The sequence below is a fragment of the Podarcis melisellensis genome (assembly GCF_964234715.1).
Source record: "Podarcis melisellensis genome assembly, chromosome: 16".
Lineage (NCBI taxonomy): Eukaryota > Metazoa > Chordata > Lepidosauria > Squamata > Lacertidae > Podarcis > Podarcis melisellensis.
In genome coordinates, this window is record NC_138533.1 from 14,741,205 (window position 1) to 14,757,320 (window position 16,116).

The following is a 16,116-nucleotide window of genomic DNA, read 5'->3' on the forward strand; positions in this document are numbered from 1 at the left end:
TGTTAAGACCAGGAATGGATGACGTGCGACCCTCCAGAACTGGGGTGGGGAACCCTTTTCAGCCTGAGGGCTGCACACCCAACTAGGCAACCTTCCGGGTGGGCCAGAGGCAAATAATGTGAATTTCATCTTTGCACGGTGAGCTAGATTCTGTACATTCCCCCTATCTATCCTGTACCCAGGCAAGCAAAGAGGCAGCCTCAAAGGTTAAGGGCACATTTCAGCCAGGAGGGTATAAAGCAGGTTTGCCAAGGGGGCTGTGGCCTGGGGAAAAGTCCCTCCATCCCCCCCAACCCACTCGCTGCCCAGTATTGCAAAGTGAACTACATAGAACCAACCAACACACATAGCAAGAGCCAAAAGGCAAAGTTTACTTCCAGAAGAAGCACTGATCTATGGCTGGGGGCAGGGGGGAGGAGGCTGGGTTGCCAACACCGAGTGCTCTAAGCTCTAGATCTAAGTATTATCACATTTCTTTTATTAGCTGCTCTGCACTTTGCTTTTATGGAGCAGTGTGGTTTTATAGGTGGGTGGTACTGGGTCATTAGCATGGAAGGCAGTGTTCCTCCCCCCCCCCCCGTTTTCCAAGAATGTGTGTGTTAATAGGTTTAACGAAACACATCACAGGTTCAGTGCAAAGCAGGAGGAATACTTAGCTCATATATTTCTTAAGCTCTTTGTCGGTCTGCCTTATTGAAAAAACGAAAACACCATAGTTCAGTTGGTTAGAACAGGCTTCCTCAAGCTTGGCCCTCCAGATGTTTTTTGAGACTACAATTCCCAGCATCCCTGACCAATGGTCCTGCTAGCTAGGGATCATGGGAGTTGTAGGCCAAAAATATCTGAAGGCCCGAGGTTGAGGAAGCCTGGGTTAGAGCGTAGTGCTGAGAACACCAAGGTTCGATCCCCTTATAGGACAGCTGCATATTCCTGCATTGCAGAGGGTTAGACTAGATGATTCTCAGGGTCCCTTCCAATGCTACAATTCTGTGATTCTTTGATCTTCTTAATGGACACAGAAGCATAGAATTAGAAGCAACCACTAAGGTCATCTAGTCCGATCCCCTGCAATGTAGGAATCTTTTGCCCGATGTGAGACTTGAACCCACAACCCTGAGATTCAGAATCTCATGCTGTACCGACTGAGCCATCTCCTAGGTGCCACAGCCACCCGTCAATCAGGGCCCACCTGGGTCAGGAACACCAAACCATCCATTTATAAATACTGTTTGAAGAAAAATGGAGCTATATTATTTAAAATATTGTCATGGGAACGTAAGAAGAGCCCTGTTGGTATCCAGAGATATACTGCCTCCGACATAGTGGCTAGTAGCCACTTCATACGCTTATCCTCCAGAACTCCTTTCAAAGCTATCACAAGCTGATGGCCATCACTTCATCAAGAGGGAGCAACTTCCACAATCCAACTCAGCGCTGTGTGAAGATGCATTTTCTTTTGTCTGTCCAAAATCTTCTAACATTCAGCTGCATTGGAAGGCACCCGCTGGGTCCTTGTGTTATGAGAGAGGGCATCCGTAGTGTGCTCTGGAGCTCAAGTTCATAACACCCTATATGCATATCGCACTCAGGAACCCTTTCAAAATAAGCCTCTGAAGTAGATCACTTATGACCCCTCACACATTGCAGGCAGGGCCAAAGCTAAGCCTAAGGCAACCTGAGAGGAACCAGGGACTCATAATTCAATCTCTTTGCCCCACCTCTCAGGCTGGTGCACCTTGGACAACTCGGCAAAGAAGAATGGGGACAAAACCAGTGCTAGATGGTTCAACCTGTCTACTTTCCACCACACTGGTCCCAATGGGCAACAGCAACCACTGAATATATCCAAGACTTGATAATAAGAAACTGCAGGAGAATTGTTTTTTTGTTTTTGTTTTAAATGTCTGCACCCCAGCTGCACGCAAGACCTGAACTTTCAGTTTTCCAAACTAGAGGTCAGTTTCACCACCAACTTTGCAGGATTGGAGCGTTTGAGAGGGGTGGGGGAGGGAGTTAAGACACCTCAAAGGATATCAACTTTGAAGCACAGAGGAAGACATGTTGCTCCCCCACCACCCAAAAAAATGCTACACACCAATGAATATAGCTAACTTTTTATCTGTCTTCTCAAAGTAGAAAGTGTTTTGTCAAAAGGACATTAGCGTAGGCAAATCCATTCTTCCCCACCCAAACTTGGGGAAATTGCAACAGAAGAGATTCTCTCCAGCTGTGTTGGCAGCAAAGGTGGAAGGCAGATTCCCAAACAGCTGCAGCCCTGAGAGACCCCTAGACATTGGAGGAGAAACCCGTTCCATCTCTTCAGTCTCGTCCCTAAACTGTGTTTTGGTCCCGCTCCAGCAAAACCTCTGCAGTCCTCTCTGCTGGTGGGTTGAGGAGACGGATGCAAGTTAGATTCTCACGACCTGAGCAGCGATGCAAGGGCTCTTCCGCTCCTCTTGGTCCTTGGAGACCTTCTGCTGGATGCACAAACGCCCGTAGGTGCCCCCTACCTGGCCTTTTGTTAGCCGGCCTGGGTTCACACAGACACACCCAAGGACATCCTAGGGATGGGCAGGAAACAAGCGGAGGGGGGAAGAGACATTAAAAACAAGAATCAGGCTCTCTAGTCAGATGGGAAGGTATCATTAGGACATACTGATTTTAATCTCCCTAATATGGGTGTAGGAACTGTCTTGCCAGATCAGAAAAATCTGTCTAGTCCAGCATCCCAGTTCCAAAAAATGCGGGCAGCCAGATGTTTCTCAGCACTCACTAGCTGGGTGTGGCAGCAATGGCTACCCTTTATTGATCTTAAAGGGTGTCTCTCTCAGTATCAACCACTCTGGGACCTACGATCAGCAAGGGAGGCCCTGTTGGTGGTGCCTGATTGGTGGCAACCCAGACAGGGCCTTCTTGGTGGTGGTTCTGTTTTTGGAGTGCCCACCTTGCTGATGTGGGCCTACTCCACTCATTATTAATGTTGCTATCCAACTGAGAGTATGTGGCTTAAAGGTTTTCAATGTTTTTTCTTAATGTAATTGCCCCCCCCCCCCGCTTTGTTGTTTGCTGTCCTTGGGTGGGCAGGATAAGTAAGCAGCTTGCTCTCTAAAATAGACTGCCTCTGAATATGAATGGTATAATAACGTTTTATCAATGGATCTTCAGTGAACTCATCTGTATTTCTCCCCCTCTAAGCCTTACTCTGCCATCTATTCTCCACCCCAACTCCTGCTCAACAGGGCAGCATGCAGAGATCCTTGCAGTGAAGTGGTGTGGCTGTGTTCAAGAACCTGTAGAACGGAGGTCGAATCCCAATGCTGGAATTAGAGGGAAGGGCAGTGGCAGAGCATTCGCTTTGATTGCAGGTCCCAGATTCAATCGTGGCATTTCCGAGGAAGACTCGGAATATCTCCTGAGTAAAATCCTAGAGAGCTGTTGCCAATCAGTGCAGGCAATACTGAGCTAGACCCAGTCCCCTGTTTCTATATAAATCGGCCCTTTATTCAGCTCCATGCGGACTGGAATCTTACTTTATTTTTAGAGCTGTAGCTCAGTGGTCAGATCAACTGCTTGGCATGAAGATCCCTGGCTCAGTCCCCAGCATCTTCAGGCAGAGCTGGCGGATACTCTCTTGCTAAAAACCCTGGACAGCCGCTGCCAATTTGTGTGGAGAACACTGAGCATAAGACAGCTTGGAATATGTCCCCTCCCTCCATCACCCTGTGCCCAGACAGCTTCATTTCCCCCCAACCTTGATAAAGTATCTCAGTTCCGACGGAGTGATCAGCACGTCCGGCGTGACAGGCAGGGCTGCGTATTGGTAGAAATGTTCGTAATCAATGTTCATCTCTTCCGCGGGAGGGTAGAGTGGATAGTAACTGCTCAGGAATTAAAGAAAGAAGGAAAGATCGCGTTACCCCTCCCATTCCGCAACCCGCTCCCTCGCATACATTGACACGCCCAGCAGCTGTTCCTCTCCCCCTTGGGTACCCACAGGATGCCAAGCTGTGCTTTTCAACACTGCTGCCAATTTAAGTTTGCATGTGTGTGTTTCTGCAGTCTCTAAATTCAGCACCTTAAAGGCATCATGTTCCAAGGGATGTTATCTCCATGTTTCCAAAGTGTTGGGAAGGGGAGGAAAATAAAGGGAGTTTGCCAAATATCATAGAATCACAGAGCTGTAGAGTTGAAAACCTCCAAGGAAGGAGAGTTCACCACCTCTCGTGGGAGTCTGTTCCCCTGTCGAACAGCTCTTGCTGCCAGAAAATTCTTCCTGATGTTTAGTCTTGACCTTTGGACTTGGCGTGCATGGCTTGACCCCCCCAGATTCTGGACTTGCCGCCAAGTAGGCCAGGGGTTCAGGACACATACAGCTTGGAAGGACAAAATACAAATGGCAATAATGTCAAGCCTGGAAAGATCCCAGCCAACTGGCTACCCCAGCCTCTGGTTTTTCCCTTCCTCTCATCTCTACGGCTACAGATGTTGCGCTTCTTTACAATACTACACGTAATCATGCAATGAACCAACTTTATTTTAAGGGGCAAGGCCACAGCTCAGTGGCAGAGGCCCTGCTTTGCAAGCAGAAAGTCCCGGGTTCAACCCCCCCCCCAGCTTTTTCCTGGTAGGGCTGGGAAAGACTCTGCCTGAAACCCTGGGGAGTGGCTGCCAATCGGTGCAGACAGTACTGAGCTAGATGGACCAATGGATTTGCTGTGATTTGAACCCAGGACTTTTGGCAGGCAAAGCAGGAGGCCTCACGCTGCCAAAGGAAGAAATGAGGTCAAGTCTTGTCACAAAAGATACCTGGGAGCAGGGAGGGTTTGTTTTGCTGCAACAAAAGGAGCTTACCTCCTCTGAGTCAGGATGTGCTTCAGAGTTCGGGAAAAACGGTCCAAGACATTGGAAGAACTAGGACAGAAAGAAAAGAGAGAAGAAGGTGGCAAAATTAAAAAGAGGGCGTGAAAATATGTATTAAAAATAGAACCAGTACCAAGCCCCCTCCCATATCTGCTTCTCTAAAACAGACTCCCTTTCAGCCTAAAATAAGTCCTGAGTTGTCATGAGGATAAAATGGGTGGGGGAGATGGAAGATTTAATAATAGGACTGCTTAGTTGCATACCTTAATTATTTGTATTTTAATTTCTGTGTAGATGGGTTTTCATATTTTGTAAAACTGCTTAGAAGCCTATTTTGCCAAGTGGGATTAATTATCATCATCTTCTTAGAAATGACTGGCTGATGTAAAGATTTCATCCTTAAATGGCTTCAACACATTAAACCTTAATTAAAATCAAAAGGTTTAAACCTGACCCTCTTAAATCCAACCCAGACACGTACACATACCAGGCAACATCAAGTCAGCCACCCGCAGGAAATTTAGACTGCTACAAACAACAGCAAGGGTGTGGAACCTTTCCCCCCAGCCCATGTTGCTGAACTACAACTCCCATCAGCCCCAGCAAGCATGGCCAATGGACCAGGGATGATGGGAGTTGTAGTTTGGCAGCATCTGGAAGCCAAAGACTCCCTTTGCACCTGATGAACAGGATAATAAACCTCAGTCATTACGCACACACACTCTCTCCACAAAATACAACACAAGTCAGTTCCCTGGCATTTTGGAAACATCCCAATGGAAGCTGCTTCTGTTCAGGGATATTCCCACCCGTCCCCTCTTGGGAAAATACTTACTTGTTCCATAAAATTAATATACTGCACGGGTGTAAAAACAAAAAACAAACAGACAAACAAACAAAAACAACATCTGCAGAATTTTGCAAAGATGTATTATTATTTATCTGCAGTGTTAGCACCCCAGCCTTTTCACCAAAAAGTGTTTCAGAGTAGCTTGTAAGAAAATCCCTGCCTTCAGGCTAACAAACAAGATACGGCATATGAGGAAAAGGGAACAGGAGGGAGGAGGGACGCTCAAGCGAAAGGGATGTGCTTTGGGAAGAGGGGCTGCAGCTTGGAGGGTCTGTTGTCTGAGGGTCAGCTAGAGGCCTGGGGGGCTGCTTTCAGCTGCTAGGTCTTAAGTTCCCCAGCTCTGCCCCAGCTTGAATATGCAAAGGCTCCAGGCTTCCTAGTCTCAGGAGACAGATTCAAGGATCTTGAGATTAAGCCAGAGAAGGGAAGGTCTACATTCTTTTTTTTTCTTTTTTTCTATTTTTTTGGCGTGTTTATCTGCCAGTTCTGCTATTCTAAGCAGGATTTTTAAACAGCTTTTGAAAAAATCAGCTAAAATAGGCTCTAGCAAATTTTCTGTAAGCCGCCATTAGTATTTATATAGCTAAAAGGTGGGCTATAAAAATGCTTTCATAAATATATCAGGCACCGCCCTATGGACTCCCGCCACAATTTATCAGGGAAATAAACTTGAGATTGGTTTAGGCTTGTGGTTCTGAACAGAAGCATTTTTAAAGATGCCAAATCAATCTTTCAATTGACTGGCCAGCCACATAAACAACAAACAAACAAACAAACAAACAAACCCTTCCCCAGCCACTCTGGGCAGCTTCCAACAAAAGATTAAAAATACATTAAAATGTGTATTATGCTCTCTGTTGTCATCGTCATCATCATCATCATCATCATCATTATAATATTTATACCTCACACATCTGACTGGGTTGCCCCAGGCACTCTGGGCAGTTTCCAACATAATAAAAAAGCCAGCAAAACATCAAACATTAAAAGCTGAAGAGTTCAAGGAGATGTATGTGGAGGTTCCCTACCCCCCAGTTATCTTCACAAACACCCTGTGAGGTGGGCCAGGCTGAAGAAAAGGTGGCTGGCTGGCTCAAGATCACCCAGTGGAGCTTCATGGCTGAGCAATTCCAACTCTCCCAAGATACTGCAGGGATAGGAAGGATGGAGAAACACATGAGGCCCTCCAGAGGTTATTGGACTACAATTGCCATCAGCTACACTGGCTGGGGCTGATGGGACTTAGAGTCCAACAACATCTGGAGGTTCCCCCACTCCCTGAGCTGATGGACACACATACAGCAAGTGGATTTTATAACTGGCAAAGCAGAGAAAAAAAAACACAGAAAAGAGGCCTCTGTGTTCAAATTTTACCCTGCTGGTCTGGTCCATGTATGTGTGCAAGGGAAAGACTCATGCGCTTACATTACATTATGTCAGAGCTGGCCCTCTGCCAGCCTATTGTAATATTCGAAACTCTGCTGCAGTTGAGAGGGTTTTTTGGCAGTCACTGTTAAATCACCCGCAAAACCAGCTTAACGCATCATGTTTTTGTACCCTCCCCCTCCCGTGGAGTCCCAGCTAATACTCATAAATTAAAAGCTCTCTGTTGTCTGAAGGCACGGCGACTCACCAAAACACAGAAACCCTGACAAAAGGGAGTGCGAAAGTCAGGCATGAAACACACACAGACACAAACAACACCACGTCATCCGTGTTTTGTATGCAATGGGCAAAAGAAAAACAAAGGCAACCCAACAAGTCCCTCCCCGATATAATAAGGGAGAGAGCTGGGTGGAAGAACAACAGGACAGGATCAAACGCCTTCCCTGGCAGGCGAGAGAATGCTCACGGCACCTTTCGTTTTGCTGGTTTCTAGTCCACGTGATCCCAAAAATACAGGGCAAGGTGAAAAGGCAATAAAGTATTACCTTAAATTAATAGCTTTTCATCCAACTCCCATAATTTCTGACCACTGCCCATGCTGATGGGAGCTGCGTCTTCATCTGCCCCACAGCTGACGCCAGGTGTAGGGAAGGTGGGTGCGGTATGGAAGAAAATGCACTTGTGGGCCAAATTAGGGACCATTTGGCAGGCCTAGCTAAGGGTCCAGAGGTCCTCCACCTTTTCTCTAACAGTTGTGCAGAAGTGGGAGGATTTCAGCAGCATGACAAGTCATAAATCTGTGGGGGCAGAGAGGAACTTGCTCCAGCCACAGAACCACTCTTTCTGTGCAGCAGCTGAGAAGCCCCCCTGCCCTTCTCTGTACCAACTCACTGTGAGAATATATATATTATTTTCATTTCACAAGATTTATATACCACCTAATTAAACAAGAAAAAAGACCTCTAAGCGACTTACAAAAGACAATCTAAAGTTTTCTTCAAAATATACCAATGAAAGCAAACATTACAAATTTTAAACTTCTTTTAAAAATCAGTACAGTGGTACCTTGGGTTAAGTACTTAATTCGTTCCGGAGGTCTGTTCTTAACCTGAAACTGTTCTTAACCTGAAGCATCACTTTAGCTAATGGGGCCTCATGCTGCCACCGCGCCACCAGAGCACAATTTCTGTTCTCATCCTGAAGCAAAGTTCTTAACCTGAAGAACTATTTCTGGGTTAGTGGAGTCTATAACCTGAAGCGTATATAACCCGAAGTGTATGTAACCTGAGGTACCACTGTAATTTAATAATTATACCTATAAAAACCACGTATTAAAATTGCATGACAAAATCACACATCTGGGTAGGCTTGCCTAAACAAAAAAATTTTTTTGGCAGGCACTGAAAACAATATAGCAAAGGTAACTGGCTAATATCAAGGGGCAGGTAGTTCCAGAGATTAGGTGCTGCCACACTGAAGGGTTGATTTCTTGCAGATGTGGAACGAACACAATGTGGCACTTGTAAAAGTGCTACTTCTGCAGACGGAAGCAGGTTGTGTGGGCACAGATGAGGTGAGGCGAGCCTTCAATATTATTGAATCCTTAGATCCTAATATTCATCAGGGGAAGGGGAGGCATGGGGTGGAAAGAGAGAGGAGAGAAATACAGCCCCCCCCCTTAGAGATACAACATTGCTTTCCTGTCTTTATTCTGGAGAAGAACAATCCTCTTTCCCCCCAAATGAACAGCCCCTGGAGATCTAAAAATAATAAAGTCAGCACTGAGAAGACAGTTATAAGAGCCAACTGCCGGTTTTCCTGGTATTTCAGGGCAAGTTTAAGGAATTGGTTTCCCTGTTATGGGAAGTGGAGGAAAGGCAGCAGAATCTGAAGCTCCCGAGAGAGAGTCTAACTGGACTAATTCAATTAAGATATTTTTGGCATGTTTTGGCCTTTCTCCTCCACTGAGGGAAGTGTTTGAGGTAGTTTCCTTTGAAGGAGGAAGTGTGAGGTGACGTCTATGTGCCCCTTCCCTCTCTACAACATGGGACAGGGAGACAAACTCCTACAATCTACAAACTCCCCCACCCCAATCTCCACTATGCATTTAAACTGGTGTGACACCACTTTAAAGAGTTACGGTTTCCACACACCCCACCAAAGAATCCTGAGAACTGTCGGTTATTAAGGCAGCTGAGAATCGCCAGGAGACCCTTATTCCCCTCACAGAGCTACAGTTCTGAGAGTGGCTTCATAATCAACCCCTCTTTCCCAGGATATTATTATTATTAATTCAATTTATATAGCGCCCTTTATCAAAGAGATCCCTGGGTGGTGTACAATGTTTAAAGCACATTACAGAACACCAGTGATAAAAACATAATAAAAAGCATACGGACAGACAGCCTAATAATAAAATAGTCATCAAAATAACAGTCCTCTCTCCCACAGGTCATAGATTATTTAATAGCCATAAGCCTGGGTAAAGAGGAATATTTTGGCCTGGCGTAAAAAAATATTGCAATGGTGGCGCCAGGGGGAGAGCATTCCACACTAGGAGAACCACCACCGAAAAGGCCTGTTCTCTTGTTATAAAGTAACATGACAGAAGACGACACTGTGAAGGAGAGAAGGCCTGGGCTGGAGAAAGAGATTCAAAAATTTTAACCCACTATACTTCCAGAGGACATCTAACTAGTGTACAGAAACAGAATATTAAAAAATACAGGTCATGAACAGTATTGAAGCATAAAAACACAGAAATTAAAGACTTCAGGAAACAAAAAAACAGGCCAGTTTGAGAGAAATGAATGGAAAGAGCCTAGCTGCAGAATCAGGCCCACCTGGTGCCGTATCCTGTTCTCATAGTGACGAACCAGAAACCCCAGTTGGAAAACCAAAAACAGAGCATGAGTACACCATGCTCTCCCCGCTTGCGATTCCTTGCAACTAGTATTCAGAGGCTTATCAACAACAACAACAACAATATTTATTACGGCCGTAGGCCCATATAGGTAAAAACAACACATGAATAACAGCTTGTGCACGTGGGGAAAAAAAAAAACGCCGCTAAAACACCACTATAACAATAAAATACAGTACTATAAAGTAGAATGGCATACTACGCCTTAGTTAGCTTGTAGTGCTCCTTGGCGTCGCTTTTGGGTAAGGACAGCGACCAGGAACCTGGCCACTTTCAGGGTCATATGAGTATCCTTATCCTGCAAGATTTGAGCCTAGCTGCAGAATCAGGCCCACCTGGTGCCGTATCCTGTTCTCATAGTGACAAACCAGAAACCCCAGTAGGAAAACCAAAAACAGAGCATGAGTACACCATGCTCTCCCCGCTTGCGATTCCTTGCAACTAGTATTCAGAGGCTTATCAAGGTAGAACATAAACTTATCCACCATTAATTTGTCTAATCCTCTTTTTAAATTCCAAGTGCAGTTGTACCGCAGGCTTGCATTAATCGGGTGATATAGGCGGTTTTAGTTTCAGCCCCTTTCTTAATTATCCCTAGCATGGAATCTGCTTCTTTCACACCGGAAAGACACCTCTGTCAAGTTATCCACTACACCTGAAGGTCTCTTTCCTGGTCAGTCACCACTGGTTCAGACCTCATATGAAATAAAGATTTTCAGTGACCGTCAGAATCATAATGTCGGGGCTTGTTTCTCTCCTGAGGGAAGAGAATTCCAGAGAACTGGTGCCACAAGGCTAAAATCATGACTTCAAGTCGCAGCACGCTTTTCACTCAGATGTGTGACGCCACCAACAGATGACGATGGCGCTGACTGAGAAACGGGGAGCTGTCTCCCCATAAAAGAGGAAGAAAAGAAGAAAAACACATGGTGAAGGGAAAAGAGAGGATGTGACACAAACCCTCAAGGCAGAGGATGACTGCGATGCTTGATTTACTTAATGACAGGCCATGGGCGGCTGGCACCAGCCAACCTCTGAAGCACACCACTTGTCAAGAGATTTTCTCAGGAACTGCACTTTGAAGTGAGACAGACTCTTTCTTTCTTTCTTTCTTTCTTTCTTTCTTTCTTTCTTTCTTTCTTTCTTTCTTTCTTTCTTTCTTTCTTTCTTTCTTTCTTTCTTTCTTTCTTTCATCTTTCTATCTTGTCTGGAGATCAACCCGTCCAGATGACTGATTCATTGGCTAAGACAGAAGGAAATCTGCATACACTCAGGAGCAATATATTTGGGATGTAGGGAGCCAGACCTCAGGTTACATACGCTTCAGGTTACATATGTTTCAGGTTACAGACTCCACTAACCCAGAAATAGTACCTTGGGTTAAGAACTTTGCTTCAGGATGAGAACAGAAATCGTGCTCTGGCAGTGCGGCAGCAGCAGGAGGCCCCATTAGTTAAAGTGTTGCTTCAGGTTAAGAACAGTTTCAAGTTAAAAACAGACCTCCGGAATAAATTAAGTACTTAACCCGAGGTACCACTGTACTGCTCTCCAGATCTTCAGGCAGGGGACCTCTCCAGCTCTTCACCTGGCACCTAAAAGGTTTGCCAGCCGAACCTCCCTGGGGAGAGCATTCCACAAAGGGGGAGCAACTGCAGAGAAGGTCTGTTCTTGCGTTGTCACCCTCCAAACTGCTCCTGGAGGAGGCACATGAAGGAGGGCCCCACATAATCTCAGGGTCTGGGTAGGTTCATAGGTCCTTGAGGTATTGCGGTCCTCAACCGTTAAAGGCTTTATAGGTCAAAACCAGCAGCAATTTGAATTGGGCCTGGAAACTAATTAGCAGCCAGTGCATTCGGGCCAGAATTGGTGAAATATGCTCAAATTGTCTGGCTGCCAAATTCCATGCCAGCTGAATTTTCCGAATTGTCTTCAGGGGCAGCCCTACATGTAACGCGCTGCAATAATCTCACCTCGAGGTTACCAGAACATAAACAGCAGCAGCTATCTGGACAGGGGCAGCCTAAGTGCCACAGCTGGACCACCAGCCACAACTGATGGAAGGCACTCTGTGCCACTGAGGCCACCTGAGCCTCAAGTGACAGCGAAGGATCCAGGAATACACCTCCAAGATATGTACCCTCTCCTTCAGAGGGAGTGTAACCCCATCAAGAGCAGGCAATTTCCCAGCCATCTGGTCTGGGAACCCCCACTAACAGCGCCTCTCAGTCTTAGCTGGATTGAGCTTCAGTTTATTAAGGACTGAAAACTTCTTCTGGACTTTTTGGCATGATAGAGAAAATGAACTTGTAATGAATCCATCTGGATTCAAAGATTGAAAAAAAAAGGCTTATAGAAAATAGTACTATATTTAGAGGACAGAGAACTCAATGTCTGTCGGTCTGTTTCTTTTATTTTCTTGTTTTCTCTTTTTTCTTCTGCTTCTTTTTAGATTATATTTTTAAAGCATTTCTTTTACAGTGGTACCTCAGGTTACATACACATCAGGTTACATATGCTTCGGGTTACAGATTCCGCTAACCCAGAAATAGTGCTTCAGGTTAAGAACTTTGCTTCAGGATGCGAACAAAAATCGTGCTCCGGCGGCACAGCAGCAAGAGGCCCCATTAGCTAAAGTGGTGCTTCAGGTTAAGAACAGTTTCAGGTTAAGAACGGACCTCTGGAACGAATTAAGTACTTAACCCGAGGTACCACTGTATTTTGATGTATTATAATTATCAATAAATATATTTAATGTAAATACAAAAAGCTCATCCCGTACAGAAGTTACACGCAGCCTGTAGCACTATCAAAATTAATAACACGGTTTCACTGTAACGTAAGCATGCAAGTGCGCGCACACACACACCTCCAAAGGGTTTACAGCAGAAATGTGGACTGCACTTTGAAAGGCATTAGCAACTTAAGAGGGAATTTTGTGTGACATCAAGCCATGTGATTCCACAGCTCAGGGCTGACATTTCTTTCGCTCACAGAGCGATTACACTTTTCGGATTCTGAATCACGCCTGATTCATGCTGTGTCATTTCCCCCACCCCCCTTGCCATTATCACATCTTCCACGCTCACAGCTGTCTGAAGATCAGCAGATATCCTTTTAAAAAGAAGCAGAAAATTGCTCAAGGAACAATGACCACACCGAGGAGCTAAATCCAGCACCAAACCACAGTACCTCCCGGTATGAATGCAATCTCAGCCAGCAAATGGATGTGTTTGGGGGTGATTAATAATCCCTTCATTTTAATGCTGGAAATTTAAGGTTTTAGAACGGGGGGGGGGGGGGTGGGAAGACTCATGCCTGGGGCGTGACTGCAGGCCTCTCTCAGTCCCCTTAGGCCTCTCCCCACGGCCCTCACTGGGCCTGCTCCACACCCTCCTTGAGGGTTTTGGCCTCACTGGAATGTGTCCATGAGCTATGGCAGTGCCTTTTATCTGTGTAGATGGGGGATAGAAAAGGGAGTGTAAAATTTACTTTTTTTTTGCCCAATCCACTTTTGCCTCTGGCACCACCCAGCACTGTCGTGTGGCCCCCTGGAAGGTTGGCCAAGAGGCAATGCGGCCCTCAGGCTGAAAAAAAAATACACACACCTCATGTTTTAGAGTTTAAGAGCATCCTGCAGTGCAAGGGGTTGGACTAGATGTCCCTTGGTGTCCCCTTCCAACTCTGCAGATCTGCGAATCTACATCCCTGCTTTGAACATACCTGCTAATTTCTTCTGAGCCCATGTGAAAGACCAGGTCCACAGAAGTCAAGCCAAAAACCACACCGTTGATCTCCAAGGTGCAGGGGTCAGAAACGAAGAGAACCCTCTGGAATTGGAGAAAAGGGGAGAGAGGGTTTGTGCGGGCTGACCAAACAGCTCCCAAATTGGGCATTCAAGTAGAAAGCACGGCCGATTTTATTTTTATTTTTAAAGCAGGATAAGTGTCAGGGCCTAAAGATATGAGGCAGTTACAAAGCTCTTTCCTCACTACTTTGAGGGGGCCACAGAGAGAAGAGACACAGCACAGCCCAGGGATTCTCAGAGTTTGAATACCAGGTCAGAATCATACATTTTCACGTAGCCTCAAAAGAATTGTTTCCATGGCTTTGGTCCACTTCCCACCCCTCCACACTAAAAATCTGTAAAATGGGACCAATGTAGACTCTACCTTATAGATCGCTACAAGTGTTTTGCTATTAACTCCCCACAGTTACCATATTTACTCGAATGTAATGCGGCATCGAATCTAATGCGCACCCCAATATTCAAAATCTTGAAACCAAAAAAGTATTTGTTGGTGTGAATGCACCATCAAACCTTATGCGCGCCCTGATTTTCACTACGTAATTTGGCCAAAAAAGGTGCACATTACATTTGGGTAAATACAGTATTTCTTTATCTGCCACATCAGTATCCAATACCACTAAGGGGGAAGAAATGGGGATAATCCCGGTTTATCCACTGTGGTGTAGTGGTTATGATGTCAGACAAAGGCTGGGGAAGACCTGGGTACAAATTCCCATTAGGTCATGAAATTTCCTGGTTGGACTTGGGCCAGCAACATTCTGTCTGCCTAGAGTCTCACAAGGCTGTTTTGAAAATAAAGTGTGTGTGTTAGAAGCCTACACACTGCCCTATGTGTGTGACAAGGGTTAAGACACAACTCTGAAAGAGGGCTTATTTCCTTCCTCCTCCCCCTTTTCTAATTTTTCTCTTTGCTTCCCACCCTTCCTTCCTTCCTTTTTCACCTTGTTTCCTGCTTTCTCTTTTGTTTTTATTTAGATTCGTTTGGCTTTTATTGTATTCTGGATTGAAGTTTCAATTTTTAAAATTTATTTTATTTTATTTTTATTTTTTTAAAGGAGGGTTCATGGAGGATAAGGCTCTCTGTGGCCATGTTCAACTTCCACTGTTGGCGACAGTATGTCCTGAAGTATCCGACTGCTGCGAATCACAAGCGGGCAGCTCCTGCTTGGGCGCTTTTTCCAGAGGCATCTGATAGGCTACTATAAGAACAGGATGCTGGGACTATAGTGGGCCTTTGGCCTCATCCTGCTGCAGCGCACTTCAGACGCTCTTATGCCAAGAGTAGGGAAAAAATCCTTCAATAAGCAAATAAGGCAAGTAAGGAGGTGTGTAAGGAAGGGACACATTCAGAAAGGCTATGGACAAATTTGGTTCCTGGTGGGAAAAGCTTAAGCTGCTCCAGGGAAACCCCCGTGTTTCTGCTGAAGAGTAAATGACGCAGGACTTCCTGCCAAGGGGCTCCGACTGGGAATGCGCTCTATGCTTCCTCGGAAAGCTCTATAACCAAAACACACATGCAGCTGGACTCTGGGATAGCTGAGAAGCCCTTTGCTGCCTAAGATTCTCCATCTCTATCCAGAGCCTTAGAACTACATAAGAGCCCTGCTGAGTCAGGCCAATGGGGGCCCCTCAACCCAGCATCCTGTTCTCAGTGGCCAACCAGGTGCCTGAAAGCAGGAGCTGAGCGCAGCACAACTCTCGCCCCCCCCCATGCAATTCTCAGCAGCTGGATTTTCATGAGTGAAGGGAGACCCACAGCCTTGCCTCGCCCTTCAGCTACACCCTGCTTCTCTTCACTTCTGTCCCCAAGCTCAGGGAAGGAGTCCCTTGTGGGAGGGAAGAGTAAGGCCCTTGCCCAAGTCCTTAGATCGCCGATTCTGGTTTGAGTACACAATACTGGGCTCATTGGGAAGGGCGGTAGCTCAGTGGCAGAGCATCTGCCTTGCATTCAGAAGGTCCCAGGTTCAATCCCTAGCATCTCCCCAGGTAGTATGGGGAATGCCCCCTATCTGAAACCCCGGAGAAGGCCAATCATAGACCTACTGCAATGAATGGACCCATGTCAATTGCTCTCAGTGGGTCAGCTCTGAGTAGAGCATAAAACTACATATTTAAATACAAATCACCTTTACCTATCATTGCTAGGTAGGTGATGATGGGAATCGTAGACCAAAAACAGGTGGAAACCCAAGAACTGGTCTAAACAGAAGACTTTTCAGAGTGCAGCAAAGAGATAATCAGCTCTGATGAACACACTTTTTTCTTTGTGGGGAAAAGCCATACAGGCTT

At 45.8% G+C, this 16,116-nt stretch overlaps 1 protein-coding gene across 1 annotated transcript in view; it reads right to left on the reverse strand.

The window, feature by feature from the left end:
* Positions 1 to 2,102: 2,102 nt before the first annotated feature.
* Positions 2,103 to 16,116, reverse strand: part of POLA2 (DNA polymerase alpha 2, accessory subunit) — a 30,006-nt gene continuing 15,992 nt past the window's right edge. Inside the window, exons 15-18 of the mRNA XM_081893034.1 lie at positions 13,740 to 13,846; positions 4,852 to 4,911; positions 3,752 to 3,878; positions 2,103 to 2,561 (exon numbers count right to left, since the gene is read on the reverse strand). Coding sequence (XP_081749160.1) covers positions 2,409 to 2,561; positions 3,752 to 3,878; positions 4,852 to 4,911; positions 13,740 to 13,846 — 447 coding nt within the window. The 3' untranslated portion in view covers positions 2,103 to 2,408. The remainder of the gene's footprint in view (positions 2,562 to 3,751; positions 3,879 to 4,851; positions 4,912 to 13,739; positions 13,847 to 16,116) is intronic.